The sequence below is a fragment of the Rattus rattus genome, chromosome 2 (assembly GCF_011064425.1).
Source record: "Rattus rattus isolate New Zealand chromosome 2, Rrattus_CSIRO_v1, whole genome shotgun sequence".
NCBI lineage: Eukaryota > Metazoa > Chordata > Mammalia > Rodentia > Muridae > Rattus > Rattus rattus.
The window spans coordinates 109285978-109310171 of NC_046155.1; the positions used below are offsets into that span (position 1 = coordinate 109285978).

General features: G+C 37.6%; 1 protein-coding gene across 1 annotated transcript in view; it reads right to left on the reverse strand.

Moving 5' to 3' along the window:
• Window positions 1-24194, reverse strand: part of Dlg2 (discs large MAGUK scaffold protein 2) — a 1821467-nt gene that overhangs the window by 542170 nt on the left and 1255103 nt on the right. Inside the window, 1 exon segment of the mRNA XM_032895287.1 lies at window positions 18079-18203. Within this exon segment, the coding sequence (XP_032751178.1) occupies window positions 18079-18203 (125 nt within the window).

A 24194-nucleotide genomic window follows, 5' to 3' on the forward strand; every position in this document is an offset into this window, starting at 1 on the left:
AACCCCATCCCTCACTTTCTGCCATCTTTCTGTCTGTCTTTCCACATTCCTGTCTTTCTTCTGGAAGTGGGCTTTACAAGTTCCCTCTTCCCACTGTAGGGCATTTCATCTAAGGTCCTTTCTCTGAGTCCTGAGAGTCTCTCACCTCCCAGGTCTCCGGTATATTCTGGAGGGTACCCCCACCTCCTATGACCCCTCCTGAGGTTGCATTTTCTATGTAATTCTTGGTTGGCATACTGTGAGAGGCTAAGACTAGAATCTGGGCAAGGAGAGACTATGAAAAAACATCTAGAGAGACTGGTCTCATAGGCTTGGCTCATGAGGCTGTGGGACTGTGAGAAAGCAGACATGTAAGCCACATGTACCTCTTCTGAAAATAACACAATACATTTGAACATCGACATAATGACTAAAGAAAGGCTAGTTTTGAAGATGTAGGGTATAATGGAATTAAATGATCAAATGAGATCTTTAAGACGGCAAGAATTGTCAGATTTGGGATATCAGAAGGGCAGGTCTTGATTCATCTTAATAAGAATGAGTGGAGGAAACACTCCATGTGTTTGTAAGTTATGAGCTCTTTACATGTGTATGAAGACACCAAAAGCCATCTCTGTCAGATGATTTCAGTACTTTTGTTTATTAATTAATTAATTATATTATTTTATTTATTTATATTTCAAATGTTGTCTCCCTTCCCAGTTTTCCCTCCATGAATCCCCTCCCCTTTATCTCTAAGAGGGTGCTCTCACACTCACCCACCTCTCCCACTTACCCTTCTACCATCCCCCTTCTCTGGGGCATCAAGTCTCCACAAGACCAAGTACAAAACTATGGGCTAGACTTTTTTTTGAGGGAGGAAAGCAAGGTCTTAGAGATCAATTAGTAATGAAATTTTTACTTTTAAAGATAGGATGGGAGGAAAAGTGATACCCCTCAAAGTCTGTAATCTTCCTTGAAAATTATTTCAATACTGTTAACTAACAGTTTCTTTTTAACATTATTAAAGGCAAAAAATAGAAATATAATTTAGTGGAAAGATTAATCATCAAATCATTGCTTGTCAAGAGCAAACATATTGAGGTTCTTTTATATCTAGGTAATGAACCATAGTTTCAGGGAGGGCTGGTATTGTGCACACTTTTCTTTGAAAAGTGGGAGAAGAAAAATCATACATGGAAAAGTGGGGATAAAGAAAAATGGAGTGACTGCAGGCTACCTGTTTGTCAGGTGAACTATCAATCTGAAAATTCAGTACTAAATCTACACAAGGTATTCACTGAAACAGGAATTACTCAAACTGGAAGCCTATGCTCAAACTACTATCCCAAACTTTAAAATAATTTAGATGTAGTCTGTCCTTTTTTTCACTCTATTCGTTCACAAAGCAATATCAAAATCATCTCAGTTTTAAAGATTTACTCTTCTCTTCCAGCAAGATTTCTGACAGTATCCAACTGCCTGCTAGACATCTGCTCTCAAATTTCTCACAGGCATTGGAAACCAAAGGTCGTCCAAAATGAAACCATTAACTTCTCTCTCAACTCTCCTTTCCCCCCAGGCTTCAGATTTGCCACGCTTCCCAGCTCAGAGTCATCCCCTGACGATGGGATGAGACAGGAAGCTCCACACAAACAGGCATAAGCATGGAACAAGTCCGTGCTATAGGATCCAGGGCAGAGAAGAAACAGAGGGTTTCTTTAAAAGAGCGTTTCCTCCTAATAACAAAGCCACACACACAGCCTCACCAACATGACTGAGCAAACGAGTTGAATAAGGACCACACCAAAGAACATGCCAAAGTGGACAGGGAAAAGCCCATGAGGCTTCAACTGTAAAGAACAACAGACATGTGTATATTATATAACTATAGGTTATATGCAAAAAGAGGCCATGAATTTGAAGGAGAGCAGAAAAGGGTATAGAAGGAAAAGGGTGCAGGGAGGAAAGGGAAGGAGAAATACACTTTTCTTATAATCTCCAAAATAAAATAAAAATAGTATTTCCCTTATATCCAACAATAATCAAAGTCTATAAAATTTATCCTTTAAGCATATTTTAACTTGAACCATTTTCAGTACATTGTGAGATTCTTCTTACTTCCAGCTGCTGTCACTTATTGTATGAATTTGGTCCATCAATCCTTAAGCCATTCTCTTGCTTATATCCTACATAGACTCCAGAAACCATCAGATAACTTCTGTATAGGGAATGATTCATCTTAGTCACTTTTCCTGCAGTAACATTCAAGGTTTCAGCTTGGGAGACAAAACCACCACAACAAAAAACCCTACATAATATAGTATCCACGGTTTCCTTGGCCTGGTTTCTCATGTCTTCCTGTTTATTCTCACCATGTGATTTTGCCTTGTCTCTGCAGTGCCAATCTCATCGACATGTTCCTGTCTTCTGCAGGTCTTTGGCCACACTCTCTTGGCCTACCAAACCTTCACTAGGCCTAGTCACTCACTCTTTGTGTTTCAGCTTAAATAGTACCTCTCTACAGCCTTCCGTTGAACACTCTGTGCTAGCTAGGAGATGCTCCCAATCACAGCCTTTCAGAACACCACACACTTCCCCTACAGTGCCCACTCTGTGCTTTTATGCCTATTCCAACTTGACAGAGACTGTTCTCAAAGGTGGAGATCCTGTTTTCCTGTTTTCTTCTCAATTCCAGGTCCATGCACCCTCACACACACAACAGAAAATCAGTCCCCACAGGACTAGTGCATGACAGAGGTTAAGGGGAAAATGGCAGAATCTGTCTATTTAATACATATGTGTTGTGTATCTTATGTTTATCACTCAACTCACCTCAATGACTAATTCATGGTTGCATGTTGAATGCTGCGACCCAAGTATCTGAGAAGAGGTGATGTAGAGGATGTGACACAGAAATCACCTCTGATGACTCTCACAAGAGGCACAGTAAATTAATCAACAAGTCTTACAATGAAGCGATCATCTAGATAGATTCTACTTAACAACACTATGTATCTATTGTTAATGGCTGTTAACTCAGGCCACTCCTTATTCCACCTGGACATGAAGCTGAGAATGTATTCTTTCATTCATCGTCTTCTAGAATAAAGAAATACTGTTTTATTTTTTTAAATTATCCACCTTTTTCTTTAGCGATCTGTTACTAAACTGGATTATAATAAGAAGGAGATGAATTGAAGGTAGAAGAAGAAACAGTTATGTACATATTTTAATTATTACTGACGTATTCCAGATTATAAATTGTAGCTCTAATGTTTACATTCAAATGACCACATTAACTTACATAACAACAACGACAACATGGACAAAATTAGTTTTGATGATCAATTATAGCTCACTGAGCAGTGGATGCTTTCTGAGTTCTTTCTGAGATATTGGCACTATATGGAGATTATTACTTCCAGTTTAGAAGCTTGTTTTATTTGGGGGAAAGCTGTTCTTTCTTTTTAAGAATTATTTTATTTATTTATTTTTATTTTCATCATCTATCACCAGTACTGAGATGGGGTTACAGAGAGAACAGTGGAATCCTGAAGTTTACTGTCTGGCCAGCCTCGCCTAATTCATAAAGTTTAGGTTCAACAGGAGACGTTGTCTTATAAAGTAAAGGAGGTGGGTGAGTGATTGAGAAAGATAATGGATAATAACCTCTAGTCTGCACACAAACACACACATGCATGCACATGCACATGTACCTTCATATTCCTACAGCGATAAATACATATACCCCACTCACACCAACACATACAGCGCAACATACAAACACACCAAAAGAAAAGAAAAAAGAAATCATATACTTAGATGTGAGAATGTTATAAATAGATTGGTGATTGGGTTATTGATGATTTTAGCTTAATTAAGAAATATTATTTTAAAAGTTTCTACAAGAAACATGAATTATTTTATACAAATTATATTCAAATACAAAGTTGTTGGATTTTTATTATCTTTTGATACTGGGTTGTTTTATTTCTAGATTGTAATCCACACCACTCAGTCATTTTCTCATAAGATGATTTACATGTCACTTTTGGCATGCGTGCATGCATATATATATATATATATATATATGATTTTAATTTTATTAAAGATTTATTTTAGTTCTCTCTCTCTCTCTCTCTCTCTCTCTCTCTCTCTCTCTCTGTGTGTGTGTGTGTGCGTGTGTTTCCACATGTGGGTATATCCACATGAGTGTAGGTGCCTCAGTAAGCTATGAGCTACCCAATGTGTATGCTGAGAACAAAGCTTGGGTACCCTATAAAAGAAGAACATGCTCTTACTTATGAGCCATCTCTCCAGCTCCACTACTTTTAAGTTTTAATACTGTGACTTGCATGTTGGTAGGGCTTTGTTCTCATGGATTCTTACATATAGGTCTAGCTAATCCTCTTTAAGTAATTGCCACCTCATGCTGTATTGAAAAAGATTTTGAAGTCTCTGCCATTCATACGTAAAGAACATAGTGACAAATATGTAATAGCAAAGAAAAAGAGACTACTATGATTAGATTTAAGTTTCTACTACCATAAGATACAGGACTGGATGCTATAATAAGGAGATTAATGAATGAACAAGATCATATTTGATACAATGTGAATATTGCTGTATTAAAGGAAATTAAAGAGTCTCATAGTTTCATTACTAAGATGCATATGCCAATAAAATGGCAGTCATCTAAAGCAAATAATTTAGGTATCATTAAGAGAAAAGAGAAAAATTCTCTATTTCAGATGAGAGCAGGAGTTAACATTGTAAACTCAATATGAGAAATTCTAAAAGCAGACATCTGTACATATGAATTTTACTTTTATTGGGCCTGAAAAATATGATTGTATTTCCTTTATTATACTTTCCAGTTAACTGTTAAGAGATTGGTTGAGAGATTAGTATTAATGGTCATTGCAAGAAGAATCTTAAGCCTAAGGCAAGGAAAATCCCTGGAATTTGTTCCTATCATGCTTAAGTAGATATAGTTGGGTGTATTTGCCAAGCCAAAGGATTGCCTTGTGCTTTTGTGGCTATGTGGATTTCTTCCCAAGTTCATAATGACAACAGCCTGGTGCACAATCCTAGGCTCAAAAGTGGCCCCAAGTCAACTATGTTCAGAAGTAGGTAGAGTTTGGGTATGGAAATTGTAGTACCAAACACAGGTTCTGAGGGTCTTCTCAAGGAAGGAAGAAGCAAGTGGGTACAAGGAAGAAGTGGACAGAGAGACTATGACAGGCCCAGGTGCAGGTAGAGGTGCTTTCCAGGTGCTGAAAGTTTCTTTTGTTGAATTATGAGTAGTCTACTCATGTTCAACTTTACTTCCTCAGGGAAACTAACGTATAATTTGTCTTCCGTGATGAGGTTCTGTCATGGGTAGGTTGGGAGTACCATGTAGTAGATGTTATGGAGGATGCAGGGTACCCTGTAACAAAGATCATGTGAGACTTCCTTCGACTATTGCCTTACTTCTGCCAAAGTCTGTGTCAACCATCCTATAACCTGATTGAAATTTAAGTCCTCTCTGTAAGTAACCTTTAGGCAGGCACCTTCTTATTGAGGCTCTGACCTTGGGTTTCAGTGTCTACCCTTGTTAGACCTGCATGGCTGTTTTTAGCAAAAATCCTGCCAAAGCAGCTTAAGAAGAACCCCTCACTTCAGTATCTGATCACCCGCACCCCCAGAAATAATCCTGTTAGGTCAATTTAGCAAAGATCTCTCTCCCCTTACTCCCAGTGCTTTCTCATATCTATTCTCTCTCAACAAACAGGACCCTGCTCCTTGTCTGTAAATCTCCATTTCTCTATGTGGGATTTATAAATGACCTCATTTCTATAGTGAAGTCTCTCTTTCCCTTCTGCAATAGTCCTCAAATGAAATGTGTTCTTACCAGTTTAACTAGTGCCTTGTCCTGGATCTGTTCTCTCCCTTTCCCCAATGGAGGAAGGAATCCAGGAGCTCTAACACTTTTCTGATTTTACCATCTAACTGTTAAGCTTATTAAACTTGATCCTTACACAAACCTTACTTCATTATTAGGTCATTCTAAAAAAAAGTGGTTGAATGTATAATTCCATCAGAAAACCAATCCTGATGATAACCAGGACTACCTTTAAATTAGAAATCAGGAGGACATTTGAGAGCACATCCTCATCTCTCTGGTGCTTCTTTGCCTGGCATTGTTCCCAATGACACTGTGAATTTACTGCAATATGAACCAAATATGGTTTCAGAATATTAGAATGGCAGCATATCGAGATATTAGAAATGAAAAAATTAGTGACATTGTGTGTAAAGTTTAAACCAACTCATGGCTATAAAAATGACTTAAGGACTAGGTCTTCTGAGAAATTCATTCTGAACCAAAACGGAATTTCTTGGCAACAATAATAATATTCCGAACTTCTCAGATTCTCAACAATCATCAGGCAATTAGAATAAAATTTCAAAATGAAAACCTCCTCAAATTCTTCTGTAGTGTTCATTTTATGGATAAAGATGCTGCAGTGAAGAAGTAAGTCTGTAACCTTCCTAGGACATCCTGTCTAGAAAAGGTGTCCAGGTCTTCCGCTTCAGGAGAACAGGGTAAGGTTCTTGTGAGCTTTTACTCCAGGCTAGTTGCAGATCTAAAAACAATGCCAGAATTTCCTCCCTATGTACAGAGAAGGAGCTAGAGCTGAATCAGAAACTTTAGAGCACATGAGTCAATTTTAAGGGATATACAATTTGAACCCGTGTCTTAGCAATTCCATCATTAGCCAGCGAAGAGGCAATAAACTATTCTGTTTTGTAGCCCCCTGAGTCTAATTGGGTAACTGGATTTTGTGAAACCCTCTAAGTCGATTCTCTTGGCTTTTAAAAGAACCCTGCAATTCATGCTCAGCTTCGGAAGCTCCTGGATAATACTTACAGTGTTGACATTTTAATATCTGGGGCATAAGGTCAAATATCTGCTGCCACTTTTAGGAAACGGGAACGTGGTTTGATATTTGCTTATGTAAAGGTTATTCAGACAGACATGGAGCCAAAGCAAAGTGTCATCTCCCAGGCAAATGGACGCAAGAACTTGGTGAAGGTGAGATTTTTTTTTTTTTATGAGAAAGATCTTAAAGTAGGATGCCTAGAGAGGAGGAGAGGATTAGTTGGGGAAGAATAGAATGAAAATGTATTTAAATTAAAAAATTAAGTAATAAAATTAAATATATAAAATGAAGTTAAAATGCAGTGAATCACTCCTTTAAATGGACCACAATGTGAGAAAGATATTTGTAAGGATTTCGTAACAGAGAAACTGGCAGAGTAGTTTTTATAAGTAAAGCTTTAGTTGAGTATAAGATTTCTTTTAACTTTTACAATGTACTTTGAAACCAAGAAAAGGTTTCAGGTGAAATCTAATTTATCTGCTTTTGTTTTTTTAATTTCTTGCTTATCCTTCGGCTACTATATGGGGAAACCATTGCCTAGTTTAAGGTCTTAATGATTTATTCATGTTCCTTTAAAGTTTCGTAATTTTAGTTTACCATTTAGGTTTATGAATCATGTCTCGTTAATGTTTGTGTATGGTGTGAAATGAGGACCCAGATTCATTCTTTGGCATGTAGATATCCTAAACTCTCAAAGCCGTACTCTAATACCATCACCACCACCACCACCACCACCACCACCACCACCACCACCATTACCACCACCACCACCACCACCACCACCACCACCACCACCACCACCACCACCACCACCACCACCACCACCACCACCACCACCAACACCACCACCACCACCACCACCACCACCAACAACAACAACAACAACCACCACCACCACAACTAAAACAACAAACCAAGGCTTGCTTGCTGCAAAAATATTTAAGTATCTTTTATCCAAGTATTTAGCAAGAGGCCAAAAGGGAGGTATCCTTGAGGGGCTTCATGAAGCTTTGAAAGATGGCAGGTGAGTGCCTGATGACCTCACAGAAGTGCAGCTGGAGTACTTAGAAATTTTCTCATTATAATATAATATTCAACTGTTGAGGACTTCCTGCTGGCAGTCACTTCAAGGTTACTTTCGGAAAGAGGTTTCTTTCTCTTGTTCAAGTAGGTTATCTGCACACTATGGCTGATGATATGAGTAAGAGGAAAACAAAGAAAGGACAGGACTGTCACCCGTTCCTCTATTTTATTTTATTTGGCTAGAGATGAAAAGTGGCTTCTATGAGTCAACTAAAATTCCAAACCATTTGCTATGCAAAATAAGGTCACTGTTGTCGTTTGCCTTGAACAGTGGCCTCCCTTCTCATGGACATCTGCTCAAAGTCAGAGCCAGGTTTGTGACAGGGTTTGACACCAGAATAACAGTTGTTTTTTAAAGTAACTTAACTCTGAAAACACCATAAGTCTCTACATTTGAGCAGAAAATTTAACATAAGCATAGTCATTGGAATACCATAATCAGTTGGGTTATGGTAGAAATGGAAATGAACAGGGTGACTCATGGAGTTTTTATTTGTAATCATAGACATTCATGAAGCTTCAAAATGGAGAAAACTCTAGCAGTGTTTCTCTTGCTGGGAATATTTTTTTCCTTAGATTGACTCAAAGTGTGTTCTATGTGAGGATCACACTACAAGGCACAAAACTATTCTCTTTGTTCAACTTGGTGCTTGTGATTTTAAGACAAAAATTTGAATCTAAGTTCATTTTCTCCACTTCTTAGTTACAGGATATTTTCATTTTCCAACTACTGCCAATCTTTATTCATTATTGTTGTCTTCTCGTTTTTCATCTTCTGTTTCTTTCTCTTTTCTTTTCTTTCCTCTTTTTAAAAAACATGTTCTTATCTTAAATCATTTGTGACTTAATGAATATAAGTCAATGAAACAACATAAGGTGTGACTGTTCAAGGACAGTAAAAAAGACAATGTTTTCATTTTCACACAGATAATGGATTCTAGTCAAGTCCAAAGTGTGAGATCTTAGCATAATTAACATTACTGTTTGAACAAACACATAGCCTTGAATTTTATAAGCACTATTACCTGTAAACAGAAATAGAGGTAATACGTGAAGCAATAGATCTAAAGAAAATAACACCTATTTTCATTCTGTCAAGAAATAGAAATGATTGTGTCAAGGGCTAGGAGATTAAATTGTATCACTTGTCAGCGGGCAAGCAGCCTCTTCTTCACTCTGCTTTTACGCTGTAGACAGGTTTAATAAATGCACCATTGTGTAAAATGTCATTGCTGCATGGCCAAGCAAAGGATGTCACCTGATAGCTCTTTCCCAGGAAGACATGTCAAAATTGGGACTCTAGGGACTTCAGGCTACACTCAGGCTATTTTATGGTCCAGATACAAAGACAGAAATAAAACATATTGTTTAGGAGATGGAAATGTATTTATTTTTCTCAGAAAAAAAAGCCTAATGCTCTTTCCATCACAGGCTAATCTTTAACAAGACATGCTATTAAATCTGAAATGACTGCTTTTTTATTTATTTTTATTTTTTTAAAATTCTATATTTTTATTGGATATATTACTTTATTTACATTTCAAATGTTATTCCCTTTCCTGGTCTCCTGTCCATAAGCCCCCTAACATCTCCCCCTCCCCCATAAGGGTGTTACCCCCCATCCACCTCCTCTTACATCCCTGAATGGCCATTCCTTCAGTCTCTGCTCTAAACTTTGCCTCCATATACTCTCCTATGAATATTTTTGTTCCCCCTTTTAAGAAGGAGTGAAAGCATCCACATTTTGGTCATCTATCTTCTTGAGCTTCATGTGGTCTATGGATTGCATCTTGGGTAATTCGAGCTTTTGGGTTAATATCCACTTATCAATGAGTGCATATCATGTGTTTTTTTTCTGTGATTGGGTTACCTCACTCAGGGTGATATTTTCTAGTTCATTCCATATGCCTATGAACTTCATGAAGTCATTATTTTTGATAATTGAGTAGTACTCCATTGTGTAGATGTACCACATTTTTTGAATCCATTCCTCTGTTGATGGGCATCTGGGTTCTTTCCAGCTTCTGGCTATAAATAAGGCTGCTTTGAACATAGTGGAGCATGTGTCTTTGTTGTATGTTGGAGTATCAAAATGATTGCTTCTAAAAGGCAAAGTACTAATGACTAGTAAGTTCGTCAAAGTTCAACCTTACTACCAATTAAATAACTGCCGAAAAAATAAAAAATTTAGCACTGCTTACCATTCTGTATGGGTGATCATGGAGAATAATTGCAACAATGTTGAGAAATGTTTTACTATCATTATTGGTCTGAGCAAGAGATTTACACAAGGCTCTGGCTATTGGGAGGTTATAATATGAGCTTCACGATATGACCCAACTGAGGTTCACCACAGGACTTCCATTCCTAATACTGAGTTTCTTCTTAGCTTCTGAAGTCTTGGGGCTGAAGTTCAGCATTCCGAAGAGTTGATGGGTCTTCAGGTAACTGGATTACATATGGGTATCACTTTTTTTCTTGTTTGGATATTTTATTTATCTACATTTCAAATATCCTACTTTCTGGTTTTCCCTCTGGAAACACCCTATCCCATCCCCCCTCAACTGGCTCCATGAGGGTGCTTTCCCCAACTCACTCCCTCCTGTCTCCCCACACTGGCATTCCACTACACTGGGACATCAAGCCTTCCCAGGACCAAAGGCCTCTCCTCCCATTGATGTCCAACAAGGCCATCCTCTGTAAAAAAAAAAAAAAAAAAAAAAAAAAAAAAAAAGCTGGAGCCATGGGTCACTCCATATGTAATCTTTGGTTGGTGGTTTAACCCCTGGAAGCTCTGGAGTATTTGGCTGGTTGATAATGTTGTTCTTCCTATGGGATTGCAACCCTCGTCAGCTGCCTCAATTCTTTCTTTAATTCTTCCATTGGGGACCCCGTTCTCATTCCTCGGTGTGTTGATGCAAGCATCTGCCTCTGTATTTGTTATGCTCTGGCAGAGCCTCTCAGAACACAGCTATATCAGGCTTCTGTCAGCATGTACCTCTTGGCATCCCCAATAGTGACTGGGTTTGGTGACTGATATGTGGTATGGATCCCCATGTGTGGCAGTCTCTGGATGATCTTTTCTTCAGTCTCTACTCAACACTTTGTCTCTGTATTTCCTCCTATGATTATTTTTGTTCCCCCTTATAAGAAGTACTGATACATCAACACTTTGGTCTTTCTTCTTATTGAGTTTCATGTGGTCTGTGAATTGTATCTTGGGTACTGAGAGCTTTGGGGCTAAAATCCACTTATCAGCAAGTGAATACCATATGTGTTCTTCTGTGATTGGGTTACCTCACTCAGGATGATATTTCCTAGTTCCATCCATTTGCCTAAGAATTTCATGAAGTCATTGTATGAATAGCTGAGTAGTACTCCATTGTGTAAATGTACCACATTTTCTGTATCTATTCTTCTGTTGGGGGACATCTGGGTTCCTTATAGCTTCTGGCTATTATAAATAAGGCTGCTATGAACATAGTGGGGCATGTGTCATTGTTATATGTTGGGAGCATCTTTTGGGTATATGCCCAGAAGAATAGCTGGGTCCTCAGGTAGTGCTATGTTCAATTTGCTGAGGAACCTCCAGACTGATTCCCAGAGTGGTTGTACCAGTTTGCAATCCCACCAACAATGGAGGAGTGTTCCTCTTTCTCCATATCCTCGCCAGCATCTGTTGTCACCTGAGTTTTTTATTTTAGCTATTCTGAGTGGTGTGAGGTGGAATCTCAGGGTTGTTATGATTTGCATTTCCCCGATGACTAAGGATGTTGAACATTTCTTTAGGTGTTTCTCAGCCATTCAATATTCCTCAGCTGAGAATTCTTTGTTTAGCTCAGTACTCCATTTTTTTAATAGGAGTATTTGATTCTCTGGAGTCTAACTTATTGAGTTATTTGTATGTATTGGATATTAGCCCCCTATCTGAGTTAGGGTTGGTAAAGATCTTTTCCCAATCTGTTGGTTGCTGGTTTGTCCTAATGACATTGTCCTTTGCCTTACAGAAGCTTTACAATTTTATGGAGTCCCATTTGTTTATTCTTGATCTTAAGAGCATAAGCCATTGGGGTTCTGTTCAGAAATATTTCCTCAATGCCCATGTGTTCGAAGCTCTTCCCCAATTTTTCTTCTATTAGTTTGAGTGTATCTGGTTTTATGTGGAGGTCTTTATTCTACTTGGATTTGAGCTTTTTACAGGGCAATAAGAATGGATTGATTTGCATTCTTTTACATACTGTCCTCCAGTTGAACCAGCACTATTTGTTGAAAATGCTATCTTTTTTCCACTGGATGATTTTAGTTCCTTTGTCTAAGATCCAGTGACCATAGGTATATGGGTTCATTTCTGGGTCTTCAGTTCTATTCCACTGATCCACCTGCCTGTCTTTGTACCAATACCATAAACTATTTGTCACTATTGCTCTGTCAGTTTGAGGTCAGGGATGGTGATGTCCCCAGAAGTTCTTCTATTGTTTAGGATAGTTTTTTCTCTCCTGGGTTTCTGTTATTCCAAATGAATTTGCAAATTGCTCTTTCTAACTCTATGAAGAATTGAGTTGAAATTTTGGTGGGGATTGTGCTGAATCTGTAGATGGCTTTCAGCAGGATAGGCATTTTTACTATATTAATCCTACCAATCCATGAGTATGGGAGTTCTTTTGATCTGAGATCTTCTTCGATTTCTTTCTTCAGAGACTTGAAGTTCTTGTCATACAGTTCTTTAACTTGCTTGGCTAGAGTCACACCAAGGTATTTTATATTATTTGTGTCAATTGTAAAGGGTGTTTTGTTTTCCCAATATCTTTGTTAGCCTGTTTATACTTTGAGTAGAGGAGGATTACTGATTTGTTTGAGTTTAATTTTTATATGCAGCCAGTTTGCTAAAGTTTATCAGGTTTAGGAGTTTTTTGGTGGAATTTTTGGGGTCACTTAAGTAAACTATCATATCATCTGCAAATAGTGATATTTTGACTTCTTCTTTTCCAATTTGTATCCCCTTCACCTCTTTTTTGTTGTTTAACTGCTCTAGCTAGGACTTTGAGTACGATATTGAATAGGTAGGGAGAGAGTGAGCAGTCTTGTCTTACTTGATTTTAGTAGGATTACTTCAAGTTTCTCTCCATTTAGTGTGATGTTGGCTACTGGTTTGCTATGTTTAGGAATGGGCCTTGAATTCCTGATCTTTCCAGGACTTTTATCATGTAGGGTTGTTGAATTTTGTCAAATGCTTTCTCAGCATCTAATGAGAAGATCATGTTTTTTTTCCCCTTTGTGTTTGTTTATATAGTAGATTACATTGATGAATTTCCATACATTGAACCAACCCTGCATCCCTGGATGATTGTTTTGATGTGTTCTTGGGTTTGTTTTGCAGGAATTTTATTGATTATTTTTGCATTGATATTCATAAGGGCAATTGTTCTGAAGTTCTTTTTCTTTGTTGGGTCTTTGTGTGGTTTAAGTATAAGCATAATTGTGGCTTCATAGAACCAGTTGGGTAGTGGTCCTTCGGTTTCTATTAAAAGGCAGGTCTATCAAAATTATACTAGACTTCTCAGCAGAGATTATGAAAGTCTGAAGATCCTGGGCAGATGTCATACAGACCCTAAGAAACCACAAGTGACAGCCTAGGCTTCTATACCCAGCAAAACTCTCAATTAGCATAGATGGAAAAAACAAAATATTCCATGACAAAACCAAATTTGCACAATATCTTCACACAAACCCAGCCTTTCAAAGGATAATAGATGGAAAACTCCAACACAACGAGGGGGAACCACAAAAGCAAGAAAGTAATCTTCTTTCAACAAGCCCAATGGTATCACATTTTATATATCTACTTTTCCAGGTAAACTCTGTATAAGCTTCTTGAACTACATAACCATATGTCAAATGTACTAGTGAGACAATTAGAAAACAAAAGGCTTCAAAAGGACCCAAGGCCAGATAGCTAGGAAGTAGAACATGAAACCCAGGTCTTCTTATTCTAAATATTGTACTATTTTCTCAGAGAACCAATGAGACTAGACCTCAGCTTTTAGTCTACTTTATCTGGGGAGAAGTCCATTTCTCACTTTACCTTTTAGCATGCACAAGAAAGTTCCTCATGTTTTTAAGATCTCTCTAGACAACGACACACACACATACACACACACACACACACGTAAGCATACATGCATATACATTTATATATCCCTAGTCAATCACTGCCTAGATATTCACTAGACATTTATTGTCTTAAAATGATACCATTTCTATTTTTAAAGTTACCTTTAATATCATGTCATAGTGTAACCAAGAAGAGGGGGAACTTTAAAAGATAGATAGGAACAAGCAGCTTGGTAAGAAGAGTGCAAGGAGGCTGAAGACCATGTAGAAAGGCAGATAAGGAGAAAAGGGAAGTATTGGTAGAATTTCTTGTGTGCCTATTATATTCTTGGCATAGCTTTGGATTTCAGTAATCTTGGGAATCTTCAGAACACCTTAGCGACTTGGCCAGTACTCTCACCATCTGACACCAGGGAGGGAAGTTTTACTCCTCTAAGGTCAAGTCTGTTAGTAATAGGCATTAGAACCCATGGCTTCATAGAGTCTGGAAAGGGCACTTCATTCTAGGTCATTAGGATGAGTGGCAAGGCAAAAGTGGATCTTGTCACTTCAGTTTTATATGGTACTCCTGTCCTGCTGAGAAAATGCATGTATGGGATTAATATTAATATTGGGCCTGTGTATTATTCTCTCTTGATGATACTTCAGGCATCTCATTATTTGAGTCAAGACACTTTGATGTTTTGTGTCAAATGCTTTATCTTTTAGGGTGTCATTCTTCCTGGCCTCAGTTTCCTCTCCATAAAATGTTAGTTTTGGACATTATTGCCACCACAATTTTAATAATCTGTATTTAAATCACAAGGCAGATTTTCATCTGATCATTATATTTGAAACTCTGTACATCAGCCAAGAACATGGGAGGGAGTAATCTCAATAATATTTGAAAGTTCCACTAAAATAAAGAGGAAACTCATGACATTTTTTCATACAGATAAAGGATGTAATCTAGATTAGGAACTCGATCTATCTTCTTGTTTCGGGGAGAAGCATAGAACAGAATTTTTCAGGTTTTTCAGTGCCTAGCCTTGGGAAGTGATACACACAGCCTGGGAAGCCAGAATGAGGGCTAATGAAGAGCGGTCAGAACGAAGGAAATTGTGGACCAGCATAAACACAGGAACACAGCGGGCCTAATGAAGGTTCTACCAGTGTTCCTTTTCAGGAGTGTGTACAACCATGGAATTAAGTTCCCAAGAAAAGAAACTTCCCATTTTTTCCCCATCTTTATTAACTTGAGTATTTCTTATTTACATTTCGATTGTTATTCCCCTTCCCGGTTTCCAGGCCAACATCCCCCAAACCCCTCCCCTTCCCTTCTCTATTGGTGTTCCTCTCCCCATCCTCCCCCATTACCTTCCCCCAACAATCTACGTTCACTGGGGGTTCAGTCTTAGCAGGACCAGGGCTTCCCTTTCCACTGGTGCTCTTACTAGGCTATTCATTGCTACCTATGAGGTCAGAGCCCAGGGTCAGTCCATTTTATAGACATGAGATTTCCACTCATGGTTTGTAGGCAACAACAAGTGGTACTCTCAGAAATGCTTTTTTTTTTTTTTTAATTCCTAACCTCAGGGCAAGCATTATTGTCCGTCAAACCCAGTGCACAAATTTACTAGGAAGGTGAAAGATCCTTCTGTTTCAGATAGCAAATAGTTGAGGATGATGATTAAGGCCCCACAATTTCTAAGTTATTATTCCTATAACCAGTCGGATTTCTCTTTTGCTCGTTTCACTCCTCTTTGACACAGAGTCTTGTTCTGTATTCTCGGTTGGACCAAAAATCATTTTTTATCTGAGGTTGGTCTCAAATTCATGATAATCCTCCTGCCTCAGCATTTCAAATGCTAGGATTATAGGCATCATAGTTCTATAATATAAGTTAGTACACTTAGCTTATGTCTAAACACATCACTAGAGCTTGTCTTTGATTCAACACTAGGAAACACAATCTGTCCTTGACTTACAGAATTACACTTACACATGTGTTTTGAATCTCTCACTGTTCAACATAGATATTTCTTCTCTGAAAATCACTCAGTTAAAGGTGGAAATTTGAGTGCCACAAAGCATGCATTCCCTGGAAGGATGTTCAGAAGTCTTTTGGGTTGAAATCATATGCAAATGAACTTGAGAAAAACACAGCTCCTCTCAACAAGCTGCAAAGATGCATGTGTCTGACGTAATCCCTGTATCAGAACACTGTGATGGAGAATGGGTGTCTTTGCCTATTCCAAGTGAGAAATGGAAGACTAGATTATTCATGTGAAAGGAAAGCAGACTGAGCAAGGGTATGGCGTTTGTATTTCTGCTATTTGAGTCACATTTCCCAACACGTTGCCATGCTGGCCAATGCTGTCTTGATCTACAGGACATGCTTTAACTCTCTGGTAGACAGACTTCTTTTGCAAACCAGAGAAAGGTTCCTATTAGCTCATTTCCTGGAGGCCTTGACCATCAGCTTTGGCTTTGACCCGCTCAGTCCAGTCTCAACAAGAACTGTACTGAATTGATTTGGCAGAGTTCCCTGACCTTTGATATCTGGTCAATTACCTTACATTCTGCGCTTAGTATCTTATCAGTCTGGCCTTCCTTCAGCCAGGACCTTGCCAGAATGCATCTCAGTGCTGATATTTTTTCTTAGTAATGATTTATCTCTTTAAATCTCATCGATTCTTAGCTACAGGGTTGCAGTTATTGTTGTTTTTTCCAGGAACTCTTCTTGAAGAATCTTCCTTATAATCTTCAACAGTCCCCAGAAGTTACCTCTGTTAGCATATTCCCTATCCCCAATGTCAATTTTACCTCTTTTTTCTCTATTTATTAATATCACAGATATGCATTAGCAAGGATTTATTGAGTTGTTTATATTTGCACGATAGTAATATAAAGATATAAAGGTAGAGTAGCATGCAATTATAACCCCAGTATTTGACACATTGAAACAATAGTACCACAAGTGTGAGGGCATCCTTGCCTATAATGTGAGATTTTGTTTAAAAAGAAAAAAGGATCTAATGATGCAGTTGCTTCTTCTTGACCTATATGAATTTATAACCAGGTATGATTATTTGTTTGTCTGTCTATCTATCTATCTATCTATCTATCTATCTATCTATCTATCTATCTATCATCTCTATATGTTATGTATTAAATATTATATATTTGTTATCTATTATATTTTATGTATATTGGATGGCTTCCATAAGTTTCTGAGCCCTTAAGTTTTGTTCCTTTTAAAGGCTGTTCTTAATTCCTGGTTGTATTATATATTACTTATTATTTGTTCCATGTGGGTTTTTTTTATTTCTACAACTCATTTCTAGGGTCTAAAAGAGCAGGGCTAGGCTCCAACTGCTACTGCTGTGTCCCTAGGTGCTATCTTGGATCTACTCCACCCATTTAACTCAGTGCACAGTGTTTTTCCAAACAAAGCAGCATTCATTCTAGTCTCCCAGAGAATTTGCTCTTTCTCCATGTCTCAGTTCAGATTTAGGCAGTAACTTAATGCATTATGCAATTATGTTTTAATCTAGGATCTTCCAATGAGGCAGTTTCTCTGATTCTCTCTAAACATCTATTGAAAAGCCTGTGAACACTTCTGTATTCGTTCCTGTAACAGTACCTCAGTTCCTAATGTACAGTTTTGATTCTAGATACGCTATTATTGACTTAATTCATATTATTGTTCTTTCCAAGTAGACATGGGACTCCATGAGAATCAAAGATATATTTATAACCCCTTCTCACAGTGTCTTGCCCAATGTCACATTTGTTATCTATCAACATGCACAAATTAGATATGACTTGAAATTCGGTGAGTACAATGAGATTTGTAGCGTCACTACAGAAAGCCTTGATAACCTTCCAAGTTCAGAAGTTTTATAAAATTATCATTCTCCAAAGATACAAATATGACTACCTGATGCAGTGGATCAACTTCTCGAGTCATTTTAATGCTTTTGATTTTTACCTGAGTCTGCCATCCTCTGCTGCAGCACCTCCTGGAATAATCTTCGTAATAAATATGCCAGGGTCATCTCCAATGTGAGGATTATCTGTCCCTCCAGCAATACTGAATCCCAGACCTGAATTTCCCTGTAGAAACAATAAGTGGATATTAAATGATGTGCTGTCATCTAAAACCTAGTCCCCTGGCTGTCTGTGTTATCATGTTACTACTCAAATGGAAATTTGGTGATAGCAGTCTTACGTACAAAGCCATAAAGCTTGCTGTCAGCAGACACAGCAAGGTCAGAGGAACTCTCCTGTTTTTGCTTTGCAATAACTCAGGGAGTGGTATAATTTTTACTTAAAAAATGATTCCTTTATGCAGCAGTTCAAATAACCATTATCAATTAATAAGAAAGGAGATCTTGAAAATAAAGCACATGGGACTTTCAAAGGATTTTTAGAATGTCAGCTATGAAAATATATCTTCACGTGCGCAATGGAAAGTAGTTATACCAAAACCAAGATGTGATAGAATAGTTAAATTAGTAGGGCATTGCCCTGTTTCCTCAACTTCTGTTGCTTTACGGATTATTCATCAGACAAATGGGCTCCAATGTAACTCACTTGGACATTGGAAGGCAGGGCCCCCTTCTAGAGCCAGGATACATGACAGACTCCCAGTGCTGCACAGAATTTACTTTCAGTGGCAAGAGACAAGCCATATGTTAGTTCTTCAGCATGAACATTTGAGCAGTACACTTTCTGATAAACTTTTCATACTCCTTTATATTACAGTAATTGACATCCAATATGCATGTGCCTTCCAAAAATAAGGCATACTGAAAGATCCCTCAAAATTCACTTATCATCTCCAAACAATTCTTATTTACATATTCTCTTTAATCCATATCACCATGGTTACATTCTGTTTCCACAATTGTGTTCTGATGTTGTTCCAGTTCACATTTTACTTTAGTCCTTTCCCCACATCTAGGTACTTTAAAAATTAGCAATTTTAAGTGACAAAGTGATATCTCCTTAAGATCCTATGTCGTCACTTATTTAACTGGTCTGCTGCTAGATATTTTGTTCATGCTTGTGCATCAAGTATAGCTTACTCCATTTATGATTGCTTGACTAAGTTCCACTCTGGGGTAAAAAAAAAACAGATAAAGAGTAAATAAAAATTAACACTTAAACCAGAGAAATTAAATTAGGACACACAATTAGTCATAAAACCTCAATGTCAAGACAATGTCAGATATGTTTATAGTTATGCTACAATAAATGTCAAGGTAATGTTCAGCAATATTTTTGGTGAGTGTGCTATGTGCACATGGGGTGGCTGTACATATGTCTGTGTGTGCTCATGAAGAGACAAGAAGAGAATGTTAGATGCCTTCCTCTATGGCTTTCTACATTTCCCATGACAAGGTCTCCCTAAACTTGAAGTTTATCATTTTTGACCAAGGTTGACTGACTGGCGAAGAAGCCCTTACCATCTTGTCCTCATCCCATAACCATTGTTGAAGCTGTAGGTGGGTATGTCTGTATCCACGTGTGTTGGGAAACCAAAGTGAAGTCTTGTTTCTAGATAAGCACTATCAACCGTGAGTACCTAGCCATCTCTCCAGCCCTGGCTTAGCACTTTTCAAAAAAAATTATTATTTATAAATGTAAGAAAAGTGAATTTTTGAGGGTTCCTTCCTCAGTTGGATAATTATATTGAAAGCTTAAAATTTAAAATTTGTCAAAAGCATGTAAAATCCTTTATTTTATGTGGACTTCTGTAGATATATAGATATATGACAGACAATACCATGTGTACATTTGCAGAGACAGGAACAATGGACACACACACACACACACACACACACACACACACACACACACACACACAACTGTAATTCCAACTCCAGGGGATCCAATGCCCTCTTTTGATTTCTGGTGTTTCTCATATACATGTATAAATATACCCTCCCCCACACAAATAAATAAATAAATAAATAATAAGAAAGAAATTTTAAAGCCCCTGTTTATACCTTTGATATCTTTTCTAATAATGAGGCCCTTTGAAAAATCCAAGTTTCATTAATCAGAGACACTTATTATCATACACATAATATCATTTTATTTGCTAGTTATGATACACCTGTTCCATGCCTTTCACTAGGTTGAGTCTTGCAGTGACTATGGGGATTTCAGAGGCATGTAAAGAGGAGAGGGTTAGAGTAGAGTGGCCAAAAAGAAAACCAAACTCTATAACTTAGTGTGCTAAAGCTGTGGAAGGAAAAACAGTGGCAAGGGAAAATGGCCCATGTGACAGCATACATGGCTCTATCTTAGTTGTGACAGTCAGGACAGCAGAGTGCATGTGGATCCCTTTCGATCTTACAGCATTTATTGTACCAAGTGTCTACATCAGGACTATTGGAGGCACTGAAAGATATGAAAAGGAAATGATTTGTGTCATTCAAGGGATAAAAAGAAAGGTGACAGTAGTCTGTCTGGTGTCTTGTCATGATCTAATTGTTCATTTTATATAATATTGTTCAGATGGCATTGGTGTCAGCTAATATTTTTCAAGCAATATTGACAATTGTAGCTATAGGACACATAGTTGTAATATGATTTTTAAATGTATGTGATCTATTTGCATACCTATCCCTTCAGATATTTACCATTTTCTTATTATGGTAACATTAGAAATTTAGTTTCAGGAACATTGGATTATGCAGAATTCAATTATCAGCTATAAATATCATGGTGCATAATTGGCCTAAAAATCAAATTTTTTCTCTTGTTTGACCCATCATAACCTTTAATTATCATCCATTCCTTTGATCTTTGGTGTCTGGTAAAGACAATTCTATTTACATGAATCAATAGGTTTAGATTTACATGTGAGAATATATAGTATTAATCTTTTTATCTTTTGTATATGTTACGTGGCATAATGCTTTCTGATTCTGTTATTACAAAGGATAGGACCACTTTCTCTTTATAGGTTGAATAGAGCTGCATACCAAATTCTCTTTATCCATCCACTCCAGGATGCACATTTACTGATCTCCAAAGGTGGCTGTTTATTTTAGCAGAGTCCTACTGTGTTGGCCAATCTGGCCCAGAACTAAAGATCCTCTTGCCTCAGGCTCTCCAGCTTTGGCATTTCAGGAATGTGTCATAGTTCTGGCTTGTTATTTTCCACAGCACAGTATGAGGACATTGAGATCTCCACACACTGATGACAAGATGTCAGGGGAATAACAAAAAGTGGAAATACTAGAGTTTCTGCTGGCTCTGCTTTCAGTCTTTTGAGGACCTTACTACTATTTCAACGCTGATTATACTAGTTTACTTTCCCAACAATACTAAATAAGGGTCCCTCTTCACCACCTTCTTTTAGCATTTCTTTTGTCTTCCTAACAGCCATTCAAGAGCTTGTGCAATGAAACTGTTTTGTGGTTTCATTTCTATCTCTTTATATATTTTGGATTAATCCCATGTCACCTACATGGCTTATAAGTATTTTCTTCAAATTCATATCTGTGCCTTTATTATTAATTGCTTCCCTTGATAGATAACACAATGCTTTTGCTTTCTATATTTTGGGAGCTAAATTTAAAGAGAAGAAAACACTGTCGAAATCAATACAGTTTAGACCACATTTCCTCCATAGGTTTATACTTTCTGATCCTATGTTTAAAGTCTTAATCAATTTTGAGCTGTTTTTATTACTGGTGTAACATAAGGATCTATACACTTTTGTTACATAACCAGTTTTTCTCCTAACATTTATTAAAAAAGATTATTTCTCATTATTTACTCTTAGAATTTGTTTCAAAGATTGACTGTAATTGTGTTAAATCATTTCTGAGATCTCTAGTTTTTCCCGTTGGCTGATATGTATATTTTTATCTAATATTATGTTGTTTTAATGCTTTTTCCCTTTGTAGGATAAATTGAAACCTAGCAGTATGATCTTCTAGCTTTTATCTTTCTTTTATGACTACGTTGGGTATTTAGAGTGTTTCATGCTACTATAGAATTTTTCATCTCTCTATAAAAATTCTAGTTTTTTTCCCCATACATCTGTGAGACATGATACTGGAATTTTAGAAACAATTGAATTAAAAATTCATATCCATTCACTCAACTGATCATGGGTACTTTCATGATTCTGTTGAATTAAGTTTGCTCCAGATAATGTTAAATGATCACCCCTACTCTCAAAGTAGGCTACTTCTTTTTCTGTTTTTATTAAAGATTTATCTTATGTGTATGTAAGTGCCTGACTGTATGCATTTGCCATGCATATGTGCTCATTGTCTGAGGAGGCCAGAAGGGGCATCAGCTTCCCTGAGACTGCAGTTGCAGGTTGCTATGAGCCACTGTATGGATGCTAGGAACCAAACCCAGATCTTCAAGAGCCATGAATGTCCTAACCACCAAGCAATGTCTCTAGTCTCTGGTGATTTGATTCATGAATATTTTTTTAATTGATTCTATGCATATCTGCATTTTTGCCTGGGTTCATGCACATGAGTCCAGTTTTTGATAGATCTGGGTCTGGAGTTTCAGGTGATCTGACTGACACTGATACCCGCAGCCAGACTATGGTAGTTTGTAAGGATGGAATGCATTCTCCATAGCTAGTCATCTGCATTTCTCTCTTGTATTTTCAGAGATGTGTATGTTAACTTGGTTCACATATTGTCATTTACAGATGTCTGTTTATTGGTTTTCTTTATTATTTTGAGACTTATCTGGAACACAGTGTTATCAATCAATATTTTATGAGTGACTGATGAGTTGAAACACCTACAAAGACTGTACTTGAAGTGATATTAAAGGCAAGACTCACACAGAACACAATAGAAGTCTAATTCCTTGAGGAATGCATTGTGGAAATAGAAGTCACTTTAATCTATATAAATATAAGAATAGAAAAGGTAAATCTGGAGTATTCAACTTGTGGCTTAGCTCCAGAAGGAATTATGATACAAGGACATCCAAACTGGGGACATGCTAGTTTTGAAGGGTGGGCAGAGCCTTCGCTCAGAAAGCAACTTAGAGTCAAAAAGTATGAGGGCCCAAAAGTCTATCAAGAATGAAAATGGATGACTTTAAGAGTTCTTTAGGAATATTGGCTATATACAGGAAAACTACTCTGAGTGAAGAAAATGTTTGATGAAATTTTAGAAGGGAAAAACCATCACTATTGTGTCTTTCAAACATTTTGTGATTCAACAAATCTTGAAAGTAACTGCTTTGAGAACAAAGGAACGCTTAACCACTGTTTAAAGGAATCACTATAACACAGAGCATGTGGTGGTTCTTCAGTTCCCTACTATACATTTCCCTGACCTGAATCCCACACCAAGGAAAAGAATGAATGGACAGGAACTCCACAATGGAAAGATGCAGATATAAACAGAATTTAATTTGCTTTGTGTTTCTGATCTCAGAATTCTCCAAAGCTTTTGTAGTCCTACTAAATTCAGTCTTCCAGATGGGTCTGATTAGTCTCTACAATTTTTTAAGAAGATGTTTGTCTGAAATAGGTTAAAAAATGATTCGCAGTGCTTTCTGCCTTTGCTTCCTGTGTCTCCTAGCTGTTGCCACCAGCTGACAACGCACAGTTTGCCTCTCTCCACGGTTTAGTCATTTCCACCCCCTGACATTTGTCCCCAGAGCTTCTGGCTATGAAGGAAGGTCTCAGCTTTTTCCTCTTCTGAGAGGCATCTCTCCATGGGAACCAGCTGACCTCTGGCTGACACTCTTAGATCACCATCAGTAGAGACTAGAGATTGAGTCATGCTAGTGAGGACAACACCTGTATGGGGTTGTAGGCTGGTTTTTGTATACTTGAGGTTAGGTAGATTCCATGACTAAAGCATGTGACTATTTTTTTCTCCTGGTTTCCAATTTTCCACATTCGCTAACTATCCTCAAAAACATAAGCCATTGTCTAGATAATGGTGCTTCCTGCTGCATGTGCTCTGTCAGTAAGACAAGCACCATGTTCCTAGGAAGGCTCCTCTTTTAAATGAATGTATCCTCAAAAAAGTTGCCAAAAGAGAGAGTTAAGCTACAACAAAAACTCATCCTTTTATATAATGTTCTATAGATATA